We start from the raw sequence: 27,579 nt of genomic DNA, 5'->3' as shown, positions 1-27,579 counted from the left end.
TGTGAATTGTTACTGACTAAAGGAGCCAGTGAGAAAGTTAAAATGCCAAATGCACATAAAAGTAAGAAGATGCTGGGCCTTTTGCAAAGGCTGATGAAAACAGTGACACAAGTTACACAGAAGAAGTAGCTGGCTGGAAAATAGTAAAACAATGGGATGTTCTTTGTTCTGGCCATCAATGTGCGTGTAAAATGAGTGCAGCTTACAGTAGTGTAATTCAAGGTGGGCAATCAGGGCACCAACCACAAGTGCTAACTTAGAGGGTGTGCCTGAATGGTGGCCCTGTAAGGAGTCTACAACAGCAGCACCAGCCCCATGGGGGCACTGGGGCTGATGGACAGCAATGTGGTTGCAGCAGCAGGGGACTTTGAGTCCTCAGAGCAGGTCAGATCAGCCACCCTGACCACCCTCTTGCTCCCCAGCACTTGGCACCCCACACTCCTCTTGTTCAGCAAGCTTTTGCCCAGAGTGCAGAGCTTCTTACTTACACCTCTGGTAGCTTATATCCAATGCAAAAAAAGAGAGCGTGGTAGGAAAACAAACATCTAGCAGGTTAAGCAGGTAGGATAAAGTAGCAGGAGCCCAAGCACAACTGCCTTTCTGCCCTATTTATATCTGACAGAACACCTCTGTTTGGCTAGGGACAGCCATTCAAAAAGTCTGAGCTTGAATTGATTCAGTCTTTGCAGGTTAGTCTAACCTGGCTAGGCTGAACGGGTTTGTATCTGTACAGACATCCCCTCTGGACTTAGGAAATGCCAGTATATGCCTGCAGTGGCTCAGGCTAGAACCAGGAGGCTCTAGAGCAGCCCTCCCTTCCCTTCCACAGAACTGAGCTGATGGGGGGCATTGCCAGGCCCCAGCAGGATGCTCTGATTAAGGAGAGGTTCCACACACACACCCTCCCCTGCTGTTGATAACAGAGCATTTAGTTACACAGCAGGGAGCTACACGGGGAGTTGTTTCAGAGGTGTACTTGGTAGCCGTGTTGTTTTGAGACATGGAGTTGTTAGCATTTCTCGTCCCATTAAACAAAACAAAAGCCTCTCTCATTAGTTCAAGCTATTCTCAAACAGCTTTTTCCAAGGAAGGAACAGAGGGACATTACCAGCTACCTGTTGGTTAGCTCCAAGAACCCCTAAGCCAGCGCTGTCTTTGTCCCATCTCCCACAGCACAGACCATAGCATGTGGTATGCTAGCTAATGCTGAGAGGTGTCTGTGTAAGGTAGAGGGGAGCAGGGAATCCCTGCTTGAGCAGAGAATGGTTGGCAGTGGGGAGTGAGCACAAGGAAGCCAGGCAGAAGCTGCTGTACCTGCAGTCTCTGGCAGAGCTCCAGCCAGGGAGCAGGGAGACAGACCAGCCCTGCTGTGCTGGAGCAGAGAGCAGAGCCCCACCCAGGGTTGAAAAGCCTCTGGGGTGCTGGGGGACTCTGGTTTAACTTAAATCAGGAAGGGGTCTGGAACAGACATTGCATAAACCGGTTTGACCCAAATCAGTTAAGTCTGATACTACATTCAACCAGGTTTATCTCAAACCAGTTTCACCCATTTTCAAACTGGTTTATGTGCACTGAACATCTGTTCTGTTACAGGCTTAAACTAGTTTCTGAACACATAAACCGGTTTATGTGTAATGTCTGTCCTTAGCCTGTATGTCTCTGAGTAAGCTGGCACTTCCAAGGAAGTTTGCAGCAAATCTGAATCTGGCTGCCTGAGCAGATGTAGCTGCTTTCTGGCATTAGAAGAATAACAAATGCATCTTTAGGAATTAAATGTTCTGTATTTGCTTTACTACTTGGGAGGTGGCTTTTGCTTTCTTCAGCGGAAGTTCTGCCAGGACTAGAAATGGGCTCGCTAAGGGCCAGAGTCTCTTCTGTCTGTGGGGCATCTGAGACACCTACGTGCAATCCTATTTCACCCTGTTCAAGTCCTGAAAATCCATTAACGCATCTACTTTTATAACACTCCATCATATGACCTTTAAGACTGAGTCACAAAAAAGCAGTGAGGAAGTGGTGGTGGACCCACCCACCTTTTATATGATCTTTTTTCAGGAATTTTAGCACAGTGAATAGAATCACACTTCGGCACCTAAGTCCACTTACACAGCTACTAGTGTGTATAGAATCTGGCCCTTTGTGTTCAACTTCAGTGACAGGGTTGCCAACTCTGACTGAAGCTATTCCAGGAGATTTTTTTCCAACATATTATATTAATTTATTTTCCTAAAATATCCTATTAAAATCTCCTGAATTGCTTTCAGTAGTTACTGGGACATTGATGCCAATTCTGGTAGACTCCTGGTCAATCTGGGTGGGTTGGCAACCCTATTTAGTGCCCCTACCACTGCTTAGGCTGCAAGCTGTATATTGCTTGCAGGAGCTGTATCTTGCTCCTAGAGTGAGAATACTTTGCAGTAGCCACTCAGGGATGTGAATGAAGTCATTCCTCAGATTTAAGCATGTTTGGTCTCGAACAGGCCTGGTCCTTTTCAGAATGTAAAATGGAAGTAAATTGTGTAAGAGTCCTGTATCCCCCTGTTTCTCGGTGACACTTGCATGCTGCACAGTAGAAGAGGAATATAGCAGCATGACAGAAGCTTAAACAGGATGGAACTAAATCTGGCCCTGAATAGATGGATATCCCCCATCTATAATAGATGGATATTCCTCCCACCTGTGTGGATAAGAGTTCTCCAGGGGTATAAATCAACTTAGCTCTGCTAAACTCAAAAGACGCCAAAGATTTACAACAAATGAAAATCTGCCTGATGGCTGGTTTTGTCTGTTTAAATGTAGTTTAACCCAATTTTTCCTTCTGTTGTTGTTCATTCCCTCCCTCTTTCCACTCTCCCCCCAACTCAGCATGAGTTCTTCCGGGTGTCAGCCCTCACCCTGCCTTGCATGTGGCACAACAGAAAAATGTCAAGTACATGTTACCAACACCTGAACCACAGTGGAAACTTCATTCCTTCCCCAGTGAATTTATAATACTTTGCATTTGCCAGCAAGGTAGAGTGGGGAGGGGGAGAGATTGACTCATTGAATTGCATTTTTTTGTGTTCCAGAAAATACAGCTGTGATATCTATTTCAGCCAACTCAGCTTCCTGACAAAATGCATTCCACGGCTAGCACTAATTCCCCAGGGAAACCACCCCTCTCTATTTATAGGGAAGGGTTTAATCCTGCTGTCTAGCAGCAGTATGAGGTCGTCAGAAAAAGGTAATGGCTAATAAATGCCTAATATTCAGGGTGCCAAGAGCCTTCTAACATGAACATTAAATTAGGGCAATTAAAAAAATGCTCTTCCACCACTTCCAAGAAATTGTTTCTTTGTTGGCAGATGACAAACCTCTCAAAGGAAGAGCTGGTGTCATGTAAGATTAGCAAAAACTCTAAAGGCAGGCAGAATGTGTTGGCTTGTGTGTTTAAAATGGGTCATGGTAGTTGATTCTAGACTAACTGTTTGTCTGGCTAGCTAAAAGACTAAATGAAATCTGTTAAGCTGGAAGGAGGTTTCAGCTATATGAATACAGCACCCTTACATAAAACCTGGGGTTCAGCTTCCCACCCAGAGCTACTGTAGTGGACAACAGTTTATAGAGCGGTTTGCTTCGTTTCTGTAAGGCCAGCACACCTTACCTTGAAGTTCCCTGTATAGGAGGTTCATAACAGGTTAAGAAATGATTAACAGATGTTTTATGCTTTATAATAATTGTAAATTACACTAACTTTCCCCCTAAGTGACATCTAAAGAGAGGCTTTTTCTAAAGCTAGGGTGAAAAATGAAAGCAAACCAAAACAATCATCCTCTTGGTGTCCTTGTTTATATCATCCCAGATACAGTTTCAGAATTGTCCTTTCCAAGGTGTATTTCTTTGTCTCATAGCAAACCAGTGATGTAACTGAGAGGACCCAGCTGTCTTCATGATGAATGCAGATATTTTCCATGCTCAAGAATAATTCCAGCTGCTTCAGTTATTACTTTTTCCTCCAAATCCTGTTTCAATTGGCATATTTAATACTGACCATTATTAAATATATTGGAGCTTGTAAGAAACAATTCCTTATAGGACTGCAGGCAAGAGTTACTGTACAACAAAATGAGTATATCCTAGCCAGGCCTCAAAGGCTCTTTAGAAGAGGTGGGGCAAGGTTCTGCTTTTAGTTATGTTAATGTAACTCCATACTGAGTTTATTAATTGAACCGTTCAGGCTCTTTGATGCTCTAGCTTGGGATCAGGATGGGCTGGGGGAGATGTGAATGCAGCATAGCAAGCCTCTATAAAGAGGGAGAGTTAATAAAAGGAATCTTGTCCAGACCTCCTTCACCAGAACTGCAGTAGGCACAAGGTTGGAACTCAGAAAGGAGCAGAACACATACAATTAATGCTATATAGGTTTATTGCGTAGTAAACCTGCACTGGGTAAACATCTACATGTGTGGCCATTTGGGAGCAGATTTGCTCCTCCTGGCACTAACCTGCTCCCAGCCTCCTCCAGCCCTGTGCCATCCCCCTGTAGCAGCCAGGAGAGCTGGAGGTTCCAGCCACAGCTGCCTGTGGCCAGGGGCCCTCTTTAAAAGCTAGCCCCACACACTGCTCCCTCGTCAGCTGCCTTCCTGGCCCAGAGCAGTATGCAGCGTGCTGCCACAGCCCTCTCTGACTCTGTGCCCACTGTGTGATGGTTGCTCCACCCCTTGGCCCCGGGAGCAACTACCCATGCCCCAGGCTCTTGTTTGCCACTTTGCTCACTGTACTTCACGACCATGACTGTCGCCTGGCCCAAGTCAGTCTTGGCCCTGCCTCTCCTGCTGTGCTGCACGGCCACCTCCCTCTCCCATTTGTATGGGAACCTCTCCCACTTGCGCACAAAGTCCTCTGCACACCAGACCTGTGAGGCCACTGCTCCTCTGCCACAGTGACCAGCAGTCCAGCCAGTGAACAAGCCAATCCAGTAACAGTGTTCAGTCCTGGATCCACTGCTGCTGGAGCCAGTGCATACAGAGCTGAGGCTGGCGGTGGCCCTGATGGTGCATCCCTGCTGACAGCTGGTGTCTCTCTCCCACATGCAGCTGGTGGACCTGTGGGCTGTGAGATTTTGCTGAGATACCATGCACCATGCTGGGGGGTCAGACCTGATGATCTGTTTAGGTCCCTTCTGACCCTAAGTACTATGATACCAAGGGGCTCTGTGCTGCCTGACCTCAGATTGGGGGTCCTCCATGCCCTGATCCCCAAGAATGCCCCTGCTGAGAGTATTCCAGGCACACTGCGAGGACTGAGGGGTGCCCTGTGCAGTACACCCTGCTGCTGCTGATTGTTTTGGTGTCCCAGGTGCAGCAGAAAACCTGGCACAGGACCTTGAGCTTTTACGGTGCTGCAGGAAAGCCCGTGCTTTGTTGCAGTGTTCACCACTGCTTGGAGGGGTACCTGTACTTACACTATATATCCCTGCCCCCCACAGCTGAGGACATCACCGCCAGCATCAGCACATTTCACCTGCCTATCTGAGGAGGCACAGACTGCTCAATAAAGTTTTGCGCTGCCTCTCGCCTTCCTGCATGCTGTAGGAGCGAACTCCGGGGGCTAGGAGAAGCTCAGCCAGGGCAGGCAGGGATTAGGGGCAAGGGTGAGGAAGTGAGGGCCCTCCTCCCAGTGTGGGGCTTACCAGGTGGGCATGACAGATGTGCCCTGTGGCCGGAGTCTGTCCCTGCTAGCTGTGACGTGTGGCTCTCAGCAGTGTCCTGGGGTGCAAGGGTGTGGCACAGGCAGGGGCCCCCTTCACAGGGGACTACAGCTCATGAACGCAGGCAGTGCCATGGCCATGCTGGCCTCCTAAGTGGGGCTGCACACCTGGAGCAGGAGGGGAAGTCACTGACCGGGGCTGCTGGAGCTGCTGGATGATTCTGGGGGCAGGGACCAAAGTGGGATGGGATCCTAGTGCCCTGAGAGGCTTTCCCCCACTGGTGGCTTGTCACCACTGCCAGGCCATACTGGAGGCTCCAGCAGGTTGTTTATGCTGGAGAACACAGTATGGCTCTGGCCAGGGTCCCAGGGCATGAGGATGTGGTCCAGATAAAGGGCATAGTCCTGTAGGCTGCCCCCAACCAGTGGTTGTAGTCAGTGAAGCTAACCCACTGCGCCTGAAGGGCCTTGACCTTTATGTGGCACTAGCATGCCAACTGGTCCTGCCCACACTCCCACATGCAGTCTGACAGGCTCTCATAGTTTGGGTATTGAAACACCTGGTCCAGGCAAACTGGTTTTGGACTGCAGCCTCACCCCACAGGGCTGCAAGGTCTGTAGTCTCATCCAGGGACCAGTTACGCCCCCAGGAGGTAGTGTGTGGCATCGGGGACAATGCCAGCGTGGCTTTCTCAACAGCCTTTAGGGACTACAGGCAAAAGTCCAGGCCTGCATGAGACTGGCAGGCAGTGGGTGCGCTGGGGGCCAGCATTGAGGTCCAGGCAGGGTGCTGCAGTTGGCGCAGGGTCACTGCAGAGTTTTAAAGGGCAGGCTGGGGCAAGCAAAGAGCCTCACCAGTCCCAGGACTGGAGAAGCTCCAAGCCCCGTGGCCCTAGGGCTAGCCTGAGGGTGGTCCCCTGATGGTGGGGCTGACTGAGAGCAAATTTGCTCCTGGTTGCTGTCATGCACTACTACACAGTAACTACAGCACAGTTAATTTGTTACCTGAATTTTCAGGTAGCAGATCAACTGCACGGTAGATTGCATGTGTAGACAGTGATGCTTTATCATACAGTCAATTGATTAGTCAATTGCATGGTAAAGCATCTTGTGTAAATGCTAGAGAATAGTAACTGCAAAGTCCTCCACTCAGGAGTAAGTGTTTCTGTAAGTTTGTAACTGTGAGGCTGTTAAGAACTGGTAATTGAAGCACTGAGTGGATGTGGCTCAGGAGACTTTTTCCACGGGTACAAAAACAGACATCTTCCTGTCTTCCATTTGCAACCTGTAGTTTACATTAACAGTGGGATCATTACTTTTCTGTCCTCCAGGCATTGCTAGAATGAACCTTATCATTCTGAAGCAGTCCATACCCTCATTTCCTTGAACAGGTAGGCAAATGAGAGTAGTCCACATGAAAGGACTCTAAGTCCGAGAGAGCAGCAGACTTCCAGAAGATGGTGGCCCATGGGGTTCTGAAACTCCCCCAACATAATATTGCCAGTGTATAGTTGTAATAGAAATTAAATTAATCTTTGTCACTATATATTTTTATTGTAGTGGTGCCCATTGTGCTGGACCATGAGCAACCACAGGATGAGACATAATGTATGTGTCAAACCCATCTGTGACTCTCATCTTGAAGTGGAGCTGTACCCAGTTTCTGTCCCATTGGGATTCCATGTGTATGAAAGTATTTGACTGCCTGAAATTTATGGCAGAATTGTGACTGCAAAATGCCAGGATTGTTGTTTTTTTCCAGACCTGGCAAGTCAACTTGTAATCCCAGTTGCACTATGCAATGTTACTGAAAGCAGTGGTGTTACTCTGTTGTTACACCAGTGTTACCAAGAGCAGCATTTGGCCTAGGATGTGGCTATTTTTTTCTCATGAGTGTAGATGTCAATGAATACCTAAGAAATCCATGAGGCTATAGCACTTTCTTTCCTTGCCTTAGCAATTCTAAGTCCTCTTGCAAATATGCCACTTTAAAAATCAGCTGAGAAGATGTGAGTGGTAGTGATACACACTACGAGTATTTCCTGTGTTGGCACTTGAGCAAATCGCATCGTGGCAGAAAATCCAGATTTGAATTGCTCATTAGACTAAGAACAGTTTTACAAACCGGAAAGAAATCCAGCTGTTAAGAAACAAGCCACATATTGTTTGAGGTGTATGAGCTTTTTATCATCAGAATTATTTTCTGGTCTGCAAATCATTTGCAGTAATGAACTAATGCTTTTGCTTTGCTCAATATACATCTGTAGAACCAGCTGAGTAATTAAGAGCTGGAAAGCTGCCTACTTACAGAAGATCACTGTAATGCTGGCTCTGCTCTTGGAGCCCTGTAACAGAGATATGTTAATGCAAATACTCCTGTAACTCAATGAAAACAAATACAGCCAGACAAACATTTGAACTGCTCTCATTTAAAGATTTTTTTTTAAATATGTGTAGTATATAAACTGACTTTTTGCCTCAGAACATGCCAAAAAACTTAAGCAGACAGAAGCATCCAGTATGCCATTGATAGCATTGCAGTCTTGGATACTGTTGGTTCTGATTGAACCTTGTCAGGGATCTGCTGCAGGGGACCAGAGCAGGGTAGGAGCAGTCGTGTACCAGGCTGCTCCTGTTGTAAGCAGATTTGCTCCCAACAGGGAACATGTATAGTAGACACACTCCTAGGGTAGGTTTACTGTGCAGTATGTTACTGCACAGTAAGCCTTTATAGCATTAATAGCATGTGTAGACATGTCCTCTTAGGTTGTATAGCCCATCTGCTGATAACTATGTAGAGAAAAAGCAAAATTCCTTCAGGCTTAATGTGCCATAGGCTGTGCCACAATGAGCAGCTGCTTTGCTTCTCATTGGGGTGATGTTAATCCTGCAGTAAAGGAAATGATTCCTGAGCATTTCTCTCTAGTTCAAATCCCAGTGCAGATGCCTTGATTTCTATGAACATGGGCCTGTGAAGGAGAGGCTTTGCATTACTAGCCTGCTCTTTCTCATACACTAGCTGTTACTGCTTCAGAAGCAACCATTAGCCTACTTCAGAGCAACCCCTAGGAGCTGGGAGATGTTACCTGCTCTTTCAGACTTCCTGTGAGGCCCTGGGGCAGGCACTTAGGCTGGGTCCATAGAGCTTCACTCCCTACCCCAGCTATGATGCCAATAAAAGAAGCCCCATCTATTCATTTCCCCAGGGCACACCAGAGACTGGCAGTCAGGTGGAATATGGGGCTTGGGAGTGCCTCAGTGGTCCTAAGCATCCACCATTTCCCAGCACCTGGCTCTCTTGAAGCAGGCAGCCTGAGCACAGCCCTGGGATCCTCTCCGAACATGCCCAAGCTGTTTAATTGTGAGTCTCTGGTGCACTCCAGGAGGGGCAAGTAGCCAGGGCTTATCTCATCAGCATCAGACCCAGGGTTGGGAGGGGAGCCCTATAAGCATGCCCAAAGGGATGGATTTTTAAAGTCGTTTGGGTGTTTATAGATGCAGAGAGGAACTGTGGGGGGAGGGGTGTGAGACAGGGTTCAAACCTACCTAGATAGCTAATCAATGAGAATAAGACACCCAAATACCTGTGAGGTGCTGAGACATCTTCCCTCACTCTCCATCTGCCCTGCCTCCCAGCGGTGTGGTAAGGCTCAGTGTCTTAACAACCATGAGATGCTCCTACGGTCTTGCCAGGGGCACAGAAACACTTTAGTTGGAAGAACAGAATGAAGAGCGTTTTCATGTAGTCCTAATTAACTTAGATCATCAACGGGTATACACTGACATGACTACTCTGACAAGGGTGATTTATTTTGGCCAAGAATCCCTTAAGATACTTCATCTGTCTCCTTGCAGCCTAGTTATAACTGGGAAGAAAGGGATCCCTCCCGCCCCCCATATTTGTTTTACTGTGGTTCCCACAGCAGTTTGTGCGGCAGAACAAACTTTCTCTTCCCCTGTTTGTTCAGACCGAAGTCACACAGAAGGAAATCAGAAAGGAGACACATTCCCATGATATAAGCTTACAAGAGACTGAAAAGAGACAAACATGAAAGCCAGCATGGGGGTGGTGGGCTTTGAAATGATCTTAGTCCCAGAGCATATCACTCTTTGATAAAACCCCTTCTTCTTAAAAATAAAGAGTGGGCGAAAAATCTGTAATGTAATGATCTGGCTTGGCTTTCTGCATTTTTGGAGACATCATTTAGAGCAGTGCCTCCCAACCTCGAGGCATGACCCAAATCAGGGTCATGAGGGGTCCACCCCTCACTTCACCCCTCCCACCTGCAGGGCTGTCCTGGAGCACGGTCTACATGGCTCTCACTGCTGCTGCCCCTCGTGATCCCAGCCTGGTCCAGGCTCTGCTGGTGCGGCTGGGCATGAGTGAATCAGCAGTTGGGGTTGGGGTTACGACCTGGATTTAGGGTCACAGCAAAAAAAGGTTGGGAGCCACTAGTTTAGAGTTTCTGCAGTGGATAGCTACAGAAGAGTGAACAGAGATTAAGCTTGTTGTTCAAAATTGTTACCTTGTTCTATAAACTTCTTCCTTTTTTTTTAGATCCGGTTAAACAGCAGAGGACTTATTTATTCTGTTGGCTTGCTGCTGGCTTCTGTTTTTGTCACAGTACGTACATCATATTTGGGTCTATCTTCAAGATGGAGTTTTATAGGCATTTTACTTTCTCTCCAGTTTGCAGCTTTTCTTTTAGAGCTGCAATGTCCACTGATAAGATAGAGAAACAGCCAGTTCCTAGTGGGCATGTCTACATGTGTGCTTTAATGCACATCAAACTAATTTAATGCACAGTAAAACGTCACCATCTATGCGTGCCACTGTAAGTGCACAGTAAATTACTTTACTCCTTCAGACACAGGTACACCACAGCTACACCACAGTAGAATGCAGTGATATTATTGGGATTAGTTTACTCCAGCTCAATTTGAGCCAGAGTATATTCAGTTACATTAATTGCACATGTACATACACCCAGTGTGAACTTTCCAAAAACTCTATCAGTAGTAGCTGTATGCAAGATGGCTTATCCACCATGTATTTTCACTGGAAGGGGTCACGGAAAATTCACTAGTAATCATTAGTCTTTTTCCAGGCTAGAAATGAAGCCAAACTCTTTCATGTGTAATATGATCCAAAGCCCTGCTGGGCAGAGGCAGGTTTGTTATAAAACACAACGAATGTTAGTGCAATTTGCTTTGGCTCTTTGTAAAAGCTCTGTGGAATTTAGCATGCAGTGGAATTAATCCTGTTTACAAATATGCAGGCAAGACTGCTCTTGAAGTCAGTGGCCCATGCTTCCATGTTTAACACAGGATCAGGAAGGGTATAAGGCAGATGGTACTATACCTCTGTTGCCTCCCCCCTGTCCTGGAGCCAGTTGAAGGAGGATGAATCCTGTGTGTTCCATCACAGTTGTAGGAATTGCACCAACCATTGACCCCAAAAGCTGCATTCAGACACACACAGTTTGTGGTACTGCAAATTTCTTTGTGGTACCACAAGTCACATGCAGAGCATGTTAAAATGTACTGAAAATCCTGGTAGGAAAAAAAAAAAGCACTGGGAAAAAAATGTGGCATAGCACATGGAACAGGAGTGTATGCCACAACACATGAAGGCTTGGTTCTCCCGGGAGATGCTCTGCTTGCTGGCCAGAGCGTGCTGCAGTTGTGCCCCAGCTCCTCCAGCACCCTGGGAGCCAGGAGGAACCAGGCAAGGTCAGTTTGCCAGAAGTGGGACAATTTGTCCCTCACCAAAGTGCACATGTGGGGTGTGCGCTACAGCACAAATGTGTGCCACTACTATTTTTGCCACAGCAAGCACATGGCCCTGCACATCTGGACGCAGCCAAAGGGTTTGTGCGGTTGCTGAATTGACATTTTCACTGACTAGCCATTAGGCTGGCTTTAAAGCACACGCAGAGGCATTTGAATCTGTGTAGGGAGACAGATATACACATGAGCCATTTCATGCATGCAGGAAGGAATCTGGTTTTTGGGGATTTAATGATATAGACTACCTCATCAACTTAAATGGAATTGAACCTGCCAGACTATGAAAGTATTGGGTTGCTTGGCCAGATTCTTAGGTAAGGAAAATCAGCATAGTTAGAGTGACTTTTATGGAGCTATACCCATTTTCCCAAGCCATGGTTCTGCCTCTCTCTGCTATGATGTCTCATAATATGATCATTTCAGCTGAGAACAGAACTTTGCATCAGCAGCACACAGCAGAAGCAGAAAGTAAGCTACATGCTTATGTGATGGAGAAGGTGTTTGCCACCAATGTCCAATGTTGTTTACCATGTCGCTTCCTTTAAGCAAATCACCATGTCTCTTATAGGTGTTTGGTGTCCACATGAACAAATGGAAGTTGGATAAGAAGCTGGGGTGTGTGTGCCTTTTCCTATATGGCATCTTCCTCTGTTTCTCCATCATGACAGAATTCAACGTTTTCACGTTTGTGAACTTGCCAATGTGCAGAGATCACTGATCCAGGTGGCAGACTTTCGAGGGGGGACTTCCTTCTTACCTGTGCAATATAAAACACGGCTGGCATCTCCAGAACGTGGTGCGCCTCACGGTCGTGAAGTAGATCCTACTCACTGTTCATAGGACTCTTCTCCCCGCCTCAGTTTTCCCATTCCCCAGCCCCAAAACCTGGAAAAATCCTGCATCGATGTGAAGATTTTTTTTTCAGCATTCATGTGATTCCCAAGCTCGGTTTTTGAACAGTGACTGGGATTCTAAAAGAACTGGCTGCTAACTGGCATTGAGCCAGGCAAAACTGGTCTGCTACAATTCCTTCTTTTTTAAGTTATTTGATGGAAGACTAATCTAATTTATGACTTAAGACTATTGCTAGAATACAGAAGAAGAGGGTACATTGTATACGGGGTGTTTTTCAAGGAGAATTGTGGGAATTTGGGGGTATTTTTTTTTCAGAGATCAAAAGCCTCTCTTGCAGCTTCTCCTTCTGAGTGCTGGGTTTCATGTAATGATCCAAAGGTCACGAGAGCAGTGTATTATGGGAACTCAACTCAAGGTACTTGGCATAGGAGTGGATTTCCTGCTTATTAAAGGGGAAGATTGGTGAAGCAATGGATAATGACTTGCTGCCATAAACAATGAATCTCCTAAAGGTGTTATGAGGAATGCAAGATGAACATGGATTCAAAGGGTAAACACTGCTACTGTTTTCATTATTAATGTCAAGAATTTTATTGCTAGGTTACTTATAGGATTTCCAAGCAATAGTTTAGGACTGCCAGCCCAGGAGGGCTATCAAGGTGGGGGTCCTGGTTTTAATTATCTATCCGTTGAAATGCCAGGTCAGATGCTTCAGAAGATCATCTGACTGCTTGTATTTTGGGAGCGGGTTCTGTAGTTTTATGTCTTCCTCATTTTGAGAGGGACATAAGCACATGTCAAAAATTTTCAAAAAGAGTACTAGACACTGGTTTCTGTAAAAGGAAAGAGGCATATTTTGCACAGACATTGTTACTGAAGTCATAATTTGCCACTCTAAAAAATACACTGGACCTGGCCAGATATTTTTCTTTTTTCTTTTCCTTCTTTTTACTGTTGAGCATCTCTGATATCAAATCATTGTGGATTTATTCCACCTCTTACCAGAGGAGGTGGAGAGAGAGAGAGAGAGAGAAAGAAAGAGAGAGAGATGGAACTGTTCAAATACGGGCTATCTTTAAGGCAGACTCACTTACAGATCTGTTATTGCGAAAGTTTAGCCATTCATTGCTCTAATATCCCTGCTAGGTTTTGTATGATGCTACATTAATATGCAGACAGATTCCATTACCACATTTGTCTGTCTTGAAACTGTGGATTCCTACCAGTGCTGGCTGTTTTATTTACATGCTGATTGCTTCCGGTCCATTTGGTATGGTTTTTCCTCTTCCTTGGATACATTCTACTATGAACATAATAAGATATTACCAGATAGGTGAATGTGTATGTCTATGGTACAACCAACAGCAAATATTGCTAGGAAGTGTGCTAGAAGCCATAAAGCAAAAAAGAAATCTAAACCATAGCAGAAAAAAGTGGTTCACAGAATGAAAACCAGTCACACTTCTGCAGTTAATTATTTAAGATTCATTTTCTTTGGACAAATAATATAAAATAAAGGTTTCCAACTGACAATCTCTGTTCAGCATGGTACATTACTTTCTGGCCTTCCTACATGGAACAGGTGAAAACTATTGACAGCCATTGCACTGTTCCTGTTCATCTGATGAGCCCAGCCAAAAGCAGGTGCTCTGTAAAATCCGATGTAAAAAAGCATCCTGGTGGGTCCCTGGCAGGAAGCAGGTATGAAGGCAAGGAACAGTGTGGTTATAGGGTAAGGCAAAGAGGGAGGTTAGTTTTTACATGCACATTGTCCTTTTTTCTTCGGGAATATAATTGTGATCACACCTGTTTAGCTATGCAGCCTCTTGTCAGAACATCATTCTACACTATATTACAATCCCATTAAACTAGCAATCCCCATTGTCCATTCTTAGCTTTGTTTTTGTTAATTGTTATAACAAGAAGAACTAAAACATCTAAAGAATTTCTTTAAATTGAACATTATTAGTATGATGCAATGCACTTCAATAAAATTCACTCTTCAGCACACAGTTATAACCTTATAACAAGATACCATAGCCCCTAAACTGTATGTTTCTTTGCTTACAGAAGGAACAATATTTGAAAATAAAAGATGTTGCACAGAAGGACCTATTATTACTTCTATTTTGAATACCGTATTTATACGGCTGCTCCAATGGAGCCAGTTGGATCTATTTCTACGAAATAGCCATTATCTTTCCCACGGCACAAAAACTGCATGACTGTTTTTTTAGGAACTTTTCCTATTGGCGTGCATTAAAGACTGTAGTATCATAGCTTTGCATTGTGTGTGTAACCTGAAATACTTTGTTTTGAAATCTGTGCGTTTTGCAAGTATATACTGCAAGTTACTTGTTCCAAGTGTAAGCAAAGAGGTATCTTCAATATACCGGCCTGCTCTTAGTTGCACCATACAATATGTGATAGAACACTTTTTTGCGGCAACCATTTAAGTGAGATGTGCTTATGATCTGGAACCAAATCAGCTCGTACGTCCTTGATTTGGAATAATGTACCAGTTAAGTATATAGTCTCACTTGATTTTAAAAGAGAGAGCCTTTCAGACTCTTTGGCTTAATTAAAGTCCATGGAAAAATCTCCAGGGCAAAACTGTAAGCATTTTTCTGTGCCAAATTTATGCTTGGGTCACTTCTCCTGGATGATCTCCCTAAGACATAAATCAACAAGATCATATCAATGCACATCCCAATTCAGTGAGTATTCTCAGCTTTTAGTCTAAATTTCCTTCCAAATAATCATAGCTGTTTATGAACTTTTCCAAGAGAACTTTAAAGAACCTTTTCTGTAGTAAGAGAGCATTTCATTGCAGCTCTGTCTTGCTCTGACTTTGTTTAGGTTGTCATCAAATATCTGATCCCATGTTAGTTTCAACTCCATTTGGCATGTGGTTGGCTGTTCCTTGGCAATGGGTAGATGCCAAAATGTTATGATGTGAGGTACTAAGATGCTAAAAAGATTGCTTTTGCCCTGCCAAAGTAGATTTCTCCACATTTTTTAGAGCTAATGCACTTTTTGTAGATACATATACCTACACAGAGAATATCTAACGTGGGGTAGGGACGTGCATTAGTGTGAGTCAAGGGTTTTCTGTTTTGCTTGGTTGCTTTGTGTTCAACTTTGTATCCTGAGCTGGGTCACTGAAGTTGATCCATTTGCATGCATTGGATTTGTGATTTTTGTGCCTGTAAAACAGAAAAGTTGTGCTACTTTTAAGCATGCAAACGCCAAACAATATTTTTTAAATGTTAAATCAGAATAGATAGCAACTTTTGCTTAGGGACACCACATTTAATGTTGGTATTATAACCTTAACGTAAAGCAACAATAGCAAAATTTTTAATGCCTTTTCCTAGTAAGTTAAAGTGAAGATCAAATATACTTAGATACTTTTTTAAAAACTGTAACTTTCTGACTACTGTCAGGTATTTCTTTTTACTGATTTTCTTTCCTGAAGACACAATCTTTTAAAATTAAATAGAGACATATCAAGCATGCTATCATGTTAGGCCTTGTCTATCTTCAAAATAACAGCAATTTAAATTGGTTTAGAGAATGATACAGTTCAGCCAGTCTGCATGGACACTCTCAATTGGATTTAAACCTGCCTTATCTTGGTGATGCTATGTTTCCTCAGGAATTGGCTTAAGGTAAATCAATGTAAAACAAGTTGAACTCTAATTGGGAGTGTCCACTAAGGCTGTTACACCAGCGTAACTGAACCAATTTAAAATCGTCCTTTTAGATAAAGTGGTGCCAGTGTGAATATAGACAAGGTCTCAGCAACTTGCTTCAGAAAGAAGAAATTATGCCTTGTAATACACATTATTTAGAAAGCTGTATGAACACATTGGGTGTACTGTGAGGCACAAAGATGAAGGAGGAGTGTCTCCAGCATCCAGAGACTATAAATGAAACCTTGGTTCTATTCAATAGAACTTTGGGTCTACTGAAATCAGTGACAAAGCTCCCACCAACTTCACTAGGGTCAAGATTTCACCTTATAGATCTTTCCTGAAGCACATCCTAACAGGCACTGTCAATCCTAAGAATAGGTTTTTAAAAATCTGGGAAAAGATATCAAATATAGAACTCCTCTACCCGTCTTCACCCAAACCAAATTTGCAAAAATATGTTTATGAATGCAGCCAGGCACAAATAATGAGATCATACATATGTATATCAAAGTATATATGTGTGTGTACACAGAGAGAGAGAGAAAGTGCACCAAAGGACCGTGCTTCACAAGTGTATCCACATCAACCCAAGCTATGCTGACCCCCTGGATGGATACTAAGAAGTTCTTAAGTCTCCAAGATAAGATCTCAACTGTGGCCAAATCCATGCCTTAAGGGGACAAACAAAGCAAGGCAACCATGGAAGAAAAATATCTGTTTGTTTGTTTGATTGCACACTAAGTGATATGACTGGTAGCATTTGGCTGTAACATCCAACCTGAGCCACTTCCTTTTCCATTGAGTAGTGCTTGAATTAAATAAATCAACAAGGCAGATTTTACCAATGAATGTGACTTTTCTGTAGCCAGCTGTGAAAATGAGATTCATATGAAGGATGTGAACCTACATCATCAGTTGCTATTGTCATAGAAGTTTGCTCAAATGCTGAGTATGGTACCATTTTCCAAGAGTAGAAATTAGCTGTCAAGGTTTCAGATCGGCAAGCCTGTGACAGGGCAAGCAGATGATGTATATTCCTAGACTCCCTTATTATTAGATCCTATGGAACAGTATGCAGATTTCACAGTACAATGACCTGTAAGGTGTATCATATCTTTGCTTCTTTTACACACACACACACACACACACACACACACACACACACACTTTTTTACTATAGCTCCTTTTCCAAAGCAAAATGACAATGTTTCCCTTAAAGCCAAGTTTTACCTAATATCTGATGAATATTGCCTGTGGGTCAAAAATATAGGCCATCAAATAAATCAGTCCAATGGGAATTGAATGAAATATGGAACTTTGAAAACCTCAGTATTAACACAAAGTATTTAAATAAAAATGTATTCATATGGTAATAAGAGAATTTAGCTGAAAAATATATTAAATTGATAACAAGCAAAATATAAACATGGCAGGTCTTGATGTTTCAATACTTCGGCACTTTTCCATATTATCCTTCACATTTAAAGCATATTGCAGTCCTAATATCATCCATGAGGCAGATACAAGAAATAGAAGGATTCCTGTAAAAAGGCACTGTCACATCTGGCACGGCTGCTATCCAGTCCACATACATTTAGAACAGGGGTGGGCCAAAAGCGGCCCACAGGCCGGATGCGGCCCACCAAGCTATTCTATCCGGTCTGCAGGGCCCCTAAAAAATTTAGAAAATTAATATTTATCAGACCCTGGCTGCCTGTCATGCAACTCTTGGTGGCTTGCCAAAACTCAGTAAGCAGCCCTTTACCTGAAATAACTGCCCAGCCCCGATTTAGAAGATGGTCAAACCACTTTATTATTCAATAGAGTATTACAAGAGAGATGACCCCAGTCAAACTGGATTGTGACTTTCCTTTTAATTGGCAATATCATTATGGAAAAAAAAATGTTCTCAGAGTTTTGTGTGTTTTAGTTTCAGGAATTAGATACGCTTTGCTAGAAGCTGAGGAAAAGGGCAGCAGGCTTTGTCCACTGGACAAGCAGGGGCAGATCCAGGATTTGGCAGAAGGGAGTAGGGAAGCAGCCACCTATACTGCAGTGGTGGCTGTATCCCTGCTCCCAGCTCCTTCCCCACCCTCTCCATGCACCAGTGGGGCCAGACCATACTGTGGGAGCCTCTGGGGACTTTTTTAAAGTTCACAAAGCACATAAGAATCCCTTCCCCTTTCCCTCCTTGCTCAGAGGCATGTCCCATCTTCAGAGCCACTCCTGCTTGCTCCAGACAGGCTGTGTGGGGCATGGGCTCAGATGGGAACAGTGATGGGGCATTAGCAATAGGCAGAGGCATTCCCCCTCCCTATGCCAGCTCCCAGGAGACTGAGCAGGGTGGGGGGAACCTCCACCACACCCATTGCCACTGATGCCAGGTACAGATTAACCCTTTAGAGGGCCCAAGGCAAACTCATGGCCCCCTACCTGTTTCACTCAATAATTATAATACATAAAATAAGTACAACTGAGCCCTTTCTTCACCCTGAATGCTGCCACTTGCTTTTCCCGCCTGAGCCCAGCCCCCCATACCACCTGAAAGGTGTAGCAACACCACTGCACCTCCACTGGATCCACCCCTGTGGACAAGATACAGGCTGGTGTAATTGTAATACTTATTGACCTAATTCCACACACAGAGCTTCTGGAGCAGACAGTGCACTGGGGAATCATGTTGCAGTACCCAGAGGCCTACAAGGAGACAGGGAAACCTAGATGATGTGTGGGATTGGCCAAGGATGGGACATGACCTAGGACAATGCTGATTTAGCATAGCCCCCAAACAACCACTACCAGCAGAACTCTCAATGGTGCTATGACCAGCTGTCTCTGCCCTATCACCCCAAAGGATGTTGCAATAGCACTGCTTGCCCTCCCAGAGAGCCAGGCTGAAACAAGGTAGTGTCATTTACACTTCTCTCTTGTGCTAGCTCTAGCTCCCTTCAAAATCAGCAGGAAGCGTTGCATGCACAGCTCCCCAACGTACTTTAAGCTTTGTTTCAGCTGCATGTGCTTAGGTGTCATGAAAGTCAGTGGAGGTTAACCATGGACTAAAGGATATGCACATGTTCAGGTGTTTTGCTGTAAAACATCCTAAATTAGATTCAGTAAATCTAATTCAGCTGTTTTTAAAGCATTTCAGTCAGTGCAATGGATGAACGCTAATAGTGCAGATTCCTCTAAACAGATGCAGTAAAAAGTTCCTGTTCCAAGCAGTGTTGGGGGAAAAAAAGTCCTACAAGGATGAATAAGTAGACGACTCCAGGCAGGAGAGTCCTTACTGAATGTGCCTTTGATTGAAAATAGTGAAGTAACTTTCCAAGGCTTTGTAGGGGTTTTATAGATTTTCATTACAAGTAAGCTACTGAGCAAGGTTTTTACTTTTTGTAGGATTCTGTAGGAAAGTAGATTTTCCCTATGTAGTTTTTGCCATTTTTTGGCTCATCACTTTTACGTATTTCAGTATATAAATGAGGCAGCACATTAAAATTAGTAGTACCTCTTTTTAGCAAACTGGGCCTGATTTAAAGTCCATTAAGAAAGCCTTGCTGTTGACTTCTATTGGATTTAGATCAAGGCCACAGGAACTCATATTATTCCCTTCTACAGATTTTTCCTATGGTTCAGCTGATTTGGCTAGTAACATAGTGTTTGCATGTTGCTATTCCTTTGATTTTGAGTAGCTTGTGCATACATGAAAAGGTATGAAATAAATCTTTTTTTGCCTTGCTTGGGGACGAACAAGTTTGATTTTTTTTTTTTAAGTATTGGGAGTCCCATTTGCTTCTGTAACACCAAAAATTTTTAAAAACCCCCAAAAAAACAAAATAAAATATAGGTCTGTGACCCTTGAGCTACTACAGCAAAAGTTCTCTCCCCACCATTTCCTCTGTGCATGGCTGTATCTGTAGGCATAGAAACAATGATATAAAATCTGAAGAGCAAACCCTGACTTCAGTGAAGTCAGTGGGAGCTTTGCCATTGACTTTCATTTGAGCGAGGATTAAAAATGGAACTTTGAAAGGAGTCTTACAAGAACAAATTGCTATAAGGTGAGAGTTCTCTCAAATTCTGATCCTAGGAGTTACCCACAGGTAGTAGTAGGCCTATTTAAAAAAATAGGGTGGATTACTCTTAGAATGACTATTTAGTGAGTGTAGGTTTATATGACAAGCCTTTGTATGGGTCTCATCCCTTGTCTTGTATAGAACATTCTCTTTTGTGGAAAGACTAGTTTTCCTTAGTGTAATATGAAATACAGCCTGTGATTGACTTATGAAGATCTTTATTGGGACATGGAATCCAAACACAAGTCCCAAGGCAGCAAAATGAGGTCTATAATCCAGGAGGGTTTCATCTCTTGTGTAAGAGCACCAGAGGTTAATCTAGCTCCTTGGTGTAATATATTGAGCTTGTAATAACAGTAACAAGAACTAAAACATGGAGGGAGGAAGAGTGGAGAATGCATTCCACAGCAGGGCACTTATTCAATGTCTGAAAGGTGATGGGAAGAATTCCCCTGGATTTCCCTACAAGTGTATGTCTGTGTGGATTCTGTTGCCAAAGAAGTTGCCCCTGTGAACATTGGGCTCCTATACATGCGCATCAGAGCAAACTCAATTAACCAAGTCTGCTGGAGCCTGGAAATTAATGCACTCTGGCAGCCTCCACTGTCACATGCATCAGTGTCCCCGCACTGAAAAATGACAGCAGGGTACTTTAAACTAAAGCTGGTTCAACACCCTTTAGTTCAAAGCGCCACACCACCATTTTTCAGTACAGGAACACTGATACATAGGACACTATAAGTGCTTTTAATTAAAGCCCCCCCCCACACACACACACCTTCCAGAGCATGTATATAAATGTCCCTTGTTTTCTGCTTGTAGATGGTGTATTACTGGTTTCTCTGTGTTATAAGGATGCAAAATTTGACTACTGTAATCCATATGTTAAGCATAAAGACTTCCTTTGGTTTTGAATATTTGTAAATGCATTGGACTAACAGAAATGGGATGCAGTTTTGGACTCTGTAAACTGATGGGAGAAAATGTGGAGTGGATCTCCTGCTTAAGATACCTGCTTCAAGAATCATAGCATGAGATTGTAACTCAAGGTCTACCTGTAGAATGCACATATCCTTTGATAGATATATCAGATCAGTACACAGGACATTGAAATACTCTCACAATATGTTTTCCCAAAGAGAAATCACTGTCTTTTCAAAGTGAAATTTGCACATATGCAGATATTTTATATCTGATCCTCTTCAAGGGAATCCCTTATTCATTTATAAATACTCCATGCATTCTATTTACTGTAAGTGAGTAAAGTAGCCAAGATCCTGTTTTGTTTTGTTTTATAGATAAAGATAATGATTTCCCAAGGAATATTACTGATCCAGTTGCATGATTATAGTTTGGATGTGGGTAATTGATCTCCATGAAGCCTGGTCATCCCATATTAAACTATATTCACTAAGGGATTCAGTCATGATTAGAAGTTCTTTGACAGATTTTTGGCTTATTTTTTTAAATGTATAAACATAGATTTATATTCCAGTATTTGCATATATACTTTAATCTAGTATGCCGTCTGTCATTAAAACAAAGTCCTGTGGTAGCTGGCTGCCATGTGAGTAGGAAAAGAAACCTATTATGGCTGTTGACTAGACGGTAACTGATGTCAGTATTTAAGATAGTTACACATATATTTGTAAGTACAAAAGATGGTTACTAGTTTTTATTTGTTTCCATGTTTGTATTAGCAAGCAGATGTTAATGTTGCATGCCAACCATATATCTACAATATCAAACCTTTAAAACAGATTATCTTTGTAAATTCAATAGTATTTCTAATTCTAATAATTATTATTCCAAATTTCAGTTTTCTTTTCCAAATGTAGAGTAGTTAAAAAGAGAGAGCGAGATCAAGGAGATCAGGAAATAGTGCACTGAAATATTTATACATTTATTTATTTATCTTACATTAAGAACTATGCCCCTGGGTCAGGAAAGCAGTGACCTGTCTGGGAAGAGGACTTAAAACCCATTCACATCCATGGAATTTAAGCCCAGGCTTAACGTTGGATATAGCTACATGTACTTTCCTGAATCAGGACCTAAAGTTGGACCCCTTAAACATATTAATACCATCCATCTGAATTTCCCTGAAAAGCAGTCAGACATTTAATTTTCAGTGATTTTCATCAGTTTGCTAGGCCACTTCCTATAACTTACATTTTTGGGGTAGCTGAGAGTAAGGAAGAAACCTCTATACCAGGCCATTATACTGATTAGGGGAGCAGCAATGTATAAGTGTGTGAGCATTCACCAGTCTCTCTCAGTCAACAGTGTTCCACTGCTTATTAGAAACACAGCCTAAGGACAGAAATTACACATAAACAGGTATAAGAGATTGGAAACTGGTTCAGATACGTAACGCAACTTAAGTTCAGTGCACTTAAACCACTTTCAAAATGGCTGAAACTAGTTTAAGATGAACCTGGATGGATGTAGTATCAGACTTAACTGATTTATGTTAAATCACTTTATTGAACTTCCATTCCAGATCGCCTCCAGATTCAAGTTAACTCTCAGTCCCCCAGCATCCAGGATGCTCTACACCTCCTCTACAACCCCCCCATGCCCATCCTTGTAGGGTGGGCAGGTTAGCCTTAGCCAAAGCTGTCTGCTCCAGTGAAGCAGCAAGGCATGCTCTAACTCCACCCCCACCCCGGCTGCCAGCTTCTGGCCTGAGCCACTGCAGGCATGTGGCTGCATTTCTAGAATCAAAAGTGAATGTCTGTTCACTTGCGTATTGGTTCAGTCTGTGCAACTTAGACTAAGCTGCAAATACTGAATTGATTCAGGCATTTTGACTGTCTGTACAGCCAAAGAAAGCATTGGGCAAAGGACGTGTGATTTTCATGTGTTAGGAAATTTAAAAAAGGAAAATAGAACGCAGCATGGATGCACAATGCTCAGTAATCATTGACCGTTTTAGAGCCACTGAGCTGCTTAGTAAATATGCACACAGATGGACTCAATTCTAATCACCAGAAGAAAAAAAGGCTGTATGTATAGAGAGCAGCTTCAGATTTTCATGCTAATGAATGGCTGATTCGATTAAGCAATGGAAAATACATATAGTAATCCTTCTGGTGTTTGGGTTTTGATGCAAATATATGGCTGATCCTATTAAGCAAGATTCTAATAACCAGTGGACACCATATTTCATTTTAGAGTGAATATAATTGTTTTAACTGAGCATTCGCATGCCATAAGATCCCAACCACCAGATACTTAAGAGAATCTTCTTTTCCCAGGTTCACCCTAGTTCCTTCTAAAGACTCCTAAAAAAATAAAAAGAATTCCAGTTGATGCTGATGAAATTGGACAACCAGTATATATGGAAACAGGTGTAACCTGTAGTGAACTTTTGGGAGCCACTGGCATGCGTTGTTGGAGCTCTGCTGATGGAGTAATGATCATTTAAAGCAGGTGAAGACATGCCCCTTGGAAATCCTGCACTGAAGTATTCCCACTACTCACCCTTGTTTCCATCAACTTGGGTTGTTTTTGTAAGATCAGAGAGGAAGTCTCTACTGTAGTATATCACAGGTTGTTGCTCCCAGTATGAATAGCAATAGGGCTCCAAGTCAAGCAGCCAAAGATAACCACAGGAGTCATCTTACAAACAGAATTTTAGGGGAAAATAGTTAGAATTCTGTACTGGAGCAAACTCTTAGACACTTCGGTGTTTTTATGTTTAGGGAGGAAAGAAATCCTGCAAATCAAAAGGATAATGGCTGATTGTGAAGCTGGCTTGCATAAGGTGAACTTGCACTTGTTGCAGCACTCACAATTCAGCTGAAACCCTTAACAGGTTCTCAAAGAAAACATTTCTTTCTAGTAGCTCTCACTAGTGAGTCTGCATCTTCAAGTGCAACACACACTTCTGTGTATCAAAACTGGCTTACGCAATCTGGACATTCCTAGGTAAAACAAGAACTCAAACAGAAATATTGAATTTGCTTAGATCTTACAGGAAGCCAAGAAAAAGCTTGTGGATAGATCAGTTGTTAGAGATTTCTAATTTAAACATGCATGACACATTTAGAGGGCACAACAAATTACTACGTATTTATAGGTCACAAACAGTGAGCAAATGTAGATAAAAATAAAAATGCATTATGAAACACTGGTTCTTGTGTAATTAGAATGCCTGCAAGTTTTTCAGGGATTTCATTTAGGTTGTGATTTGTCTGCAAACAAGCCTTTGATCTTTTTTTTCAGTTCACTTACCAGCTCTGGTTTTCTTTTCCCATTAAGAAGTACTGTATTTTCTTATCAGGGAAAGATGAGTCAAAAACCATGCAAATGCCAGACTTGGTTTTTACTTTAGCTGCATAAGTGGCTAAAATCTTGAACGCACATTTGTTATGTACTCCTGCGTACACAAGAAAGGACTTGAATCCTTGCCATTTAATAAAGTGTTAAGGTAAAATTGTATTTAACTTCCCATGAGAGTAACTTCATTGAGTCCAATGCCTATTTCTGGGAACAAGGAAAGCACCCTTAGGCTCTTACTCTAGCCTGTGTCTGTAATAACTTATCCCCATGTTGAATGTACAAGACAGGAAAATAACTAGAAAAGACACATTTCTGTCTCTGGCAATATTGTGTACAGCCTGAAAAATGGTGAAACAATAAAAGCAATTAGAGAGTATCCACAAAGATTCAAAAGAGTACGTACACACAGAAAGAAAATACTGGGGTACATTGTTACATGCCCCAAATTAAGTCTTGGATAAGAGTCCTGTCAGGTGATTGTAGAATACTAACACTGAGTGAGGGACTTCATCCTGTAAAGAGTGTGTCATAGGCTTTGGATTGGCTCTCTGCAGAGTGAATTTCAGTAAAACTGAACAGCAGTGCTTTCTGGGTCAGATTTTCATTAGAGCTCCGTACCCAATAACTGCATCATGTTGTAAGCGACTTGCTGAACTCCCCAGCATCATCCATTGAGAGAAGATGCTCTTGAGAGGTGGGTGTCACTGAAAACCTGCCCCTGGACTTTTCTCCCCTTGCCCTGGCTTGAGAGCATATGCTTCTGTGGCAGGAATGAGTTCTCAATGACAGCGCTGTCAGAGAGAAGGACTAATGCAATGTATTTCCTGGAGCTCTTACGGAAAAAATGGCTTGTTTTGCTAACACTGTTGGAGTCTTTAGACCACTAAATGCAATCCCTAGTCCAGCTTGTTCTAAAATAAGCAGTGATAATAATGTTGTATAGATTTCTTTAAGTTGTGTGCTTGCTCATTTTCTACTTTATGGTGGTGTCACAGCTTCAGAGCTGCCAGAAGCAGAGCAATAAAAGATTGATCAGATCATCCTTCATCAATTCAGGATCAAATAGTGTGATCTGGGTACTTGTTTTTACTAAGTTTGAAGACTCTATGATGCTTCTAACCATAATGGAGAAAATGTAGATGAAACTGAGTGTCAAGGCACATAACATATTAGTTTGATTATACCAGCTGGAATTCACCAGCAAGAAATAAAATTAAATGGTTTGTAGAAATAAAATTTTATTCAAAACAGCTTCTTATTAATGCCGTTTCAAAATGTAAAAATGGTGGAGCCACAGACAAAACATTTGTTACCTTTTCAAATAAGTTACAATAATTTTGTCATACTTGTACAAGTATTATTAAGTCTGTCTTTCTGTATGTTTGTTTTGCAATTCGTTGTAGAGTACTGTTTGTATGCATAGCTGTTCCACTTGCCTGTGTAAGTTAGAAATTTAACAGAAATGAAAGCATGCATTTCTCTGTTTGCTGGTAACCTATGAAATTAGAAACTTGTATTTCTGTGTTTTTAAAGTGTTATAACTATAAACAAAATTCACAGCACTATTGTCTAAGGAATATCAGAATTTTTTATTAGATTGAATTACTTTAAATGTTTTGTCATTTGATTTGATAATGTGTCAGACATCTACACTAAGACAATACAGTGTTCATCAATAAAAGTATCCTCTCTTGGTACTAACTTACCACTTTAGGGCACTTTGAGACAAACAATATTAAGTGTGCATAAGTACTTGCTTTTTCATTCTCTGACTCTTTATTCTAAGGACATCCAACATCACTGTTTTAATTTGAACATTTTAAATAAAAAAAATAAAAATAAAAAAAAAAAAGGAAGCAAAAGCAGGAGAAATAACCCCATTTATTAATTCTCATACTTACAATTCCTTTATTTTTGAATTTACATGCTCTAGCTATCCAGAAATTCAGCTATATATGGTATAAAAAACAGCTGCTACAAATTCTGTATACCGGAATGTATGCTATGTAAACTAGGAAAGCATTGCTATTGGTTTCACTAGAATAAGGTCAATCTCTATGAAGCTAATTTTGGGAATCAAAACTTTGGAGATGTCCTTAGTATAGCAAGGTTTACTTCTACAGACTGACTTGCAACAACAAAATAGATTGAAGGGCTGTGGGAGAATGCAATAGGAGAAAACAGTTATTCTTCTGGAACAGTGAAATACCTGTAGGTAGCTTTGGAGGAACAATTTGCATCTCCAGTGAGTGGGCTGAGTGTAATTCATCAGGTATATATGGCAGTGACTATATTGTTATGTGGGGTTTCCCAGGGATCAGATTAATTGAATCCAGTGTAAGTTCTAGAGACTTTAAGTAAAAGAGAGAGTTAGATTTCTCTTCATCCATACTCAGACCAGAAGCTGGTCCATATTCAGGCCATGGGGCTCTGGAATTAAGCAGAAGGAACAAACCCAGATGCAGATGTAACCCAGGTGATACTCCAAGAGGTACCCCCAATTAAAAGGATCAAAGCAGGTGCACAAGCACTGTGGGAGGTATAGGGACTCTCCTCCCCCTATAGAGCAGAGCCAGACCACCAACGGGGACTTAACCATATACCTTTTAATACTGAGAACATAACAGGCATAAAAAAATCAGAAGGTATAGCAGGCACTACAATGCCCCAAGGGGGCAGGATTCAACAAAGCTTAGACACTTACAATCATTAACAAAAAACAGGGTTAACAAAATATAAAACACAAACAGCAGAACAAACAATATGAGTTGATGAAATATAAAAAGGCACAAAATGCAAAGTGTCAAATGACAAGGAAATATAGGGCCTTGGTACCTGGAGGGAAAGAAAACACAGTAGTCCCTTTCCACTGCAAGAAGATTTGCTTCTTGTTATCTCACTCACCCCAAGTCATCTCAGCTGGGACTTACCCCCAGCTCTCCCAGGTGGTAGGCAAGAACACCCCCACACACCCACCTCTGCTCCAGCCTGCTAAGGGTCTTGACCTTCCCAGAGCCTGTCCTCACATCAAGCTGCCCAGCCTCTGATTGGAGAAGCTAGAAATAGAGCTGGGAACCCCTCAGGTCACTGCTCAGATCCTTGCTAGAACAGGGGGAAGCTTCTCCTGCTAGCCTCACACCACACTACTAAGGGTCCCACTGTTGGCTCTGGCTCCAGCAGCTCATCTC

The 27,579-nt window shown here is 42.6% G+C and overlaps 1 protein-coding gene across 1 annotated transcript in view; it reads left to right on the top strand.

Moving 5' to 3' along the window:
- The window catches only part of SLC24A3 (solute carrier family 24 member 3), a 453,586-nt gene extending 428,044 nt beyond the window's left edge, over positions 1–25,542 (top strand). Inside the window, exons 17-18 of the mRNA XM_090038056.1 lie at positions 10,247–10,312; positions 12,047–25,542. Of these exons, the coding sequence (XP_089894182.1) occupies positions 10,247–10,312; positions 12,047–12,196 (216 nt within the window). The 3' untranslated portion in view covers positions 12,197–25,542. The remainder of the gene's footprint in view (positions 1–10,246; positions 10,313–12,046) is intronic.
- The last annotated feature ends 2,037 nt before the right edge of the window (positions 25,543–27,579 follow it).

The sequence above is a fragment of the Crocodylus siamensis genome, chromosome 1 (genome assembly GCF_052110815.1).
Source record: "Crocodylus siamensis isolate JL-2025a chromosome 1, ASM5211081v1, whole genome shotgun sequence".
In the NCBI taxonomy this organism is placed as follows: domain Eukaryota; kingdom Metazoa; phylum Chordata; order Crocodylia; family Crocodylidae; genus Crocodylus; species Crocodylus siamensis.
The sequence above is the reverse complement of the archived record's forward strand: the minus strand, read 5'-3'. Positions and strand labels throughout refer to the sequence as shown.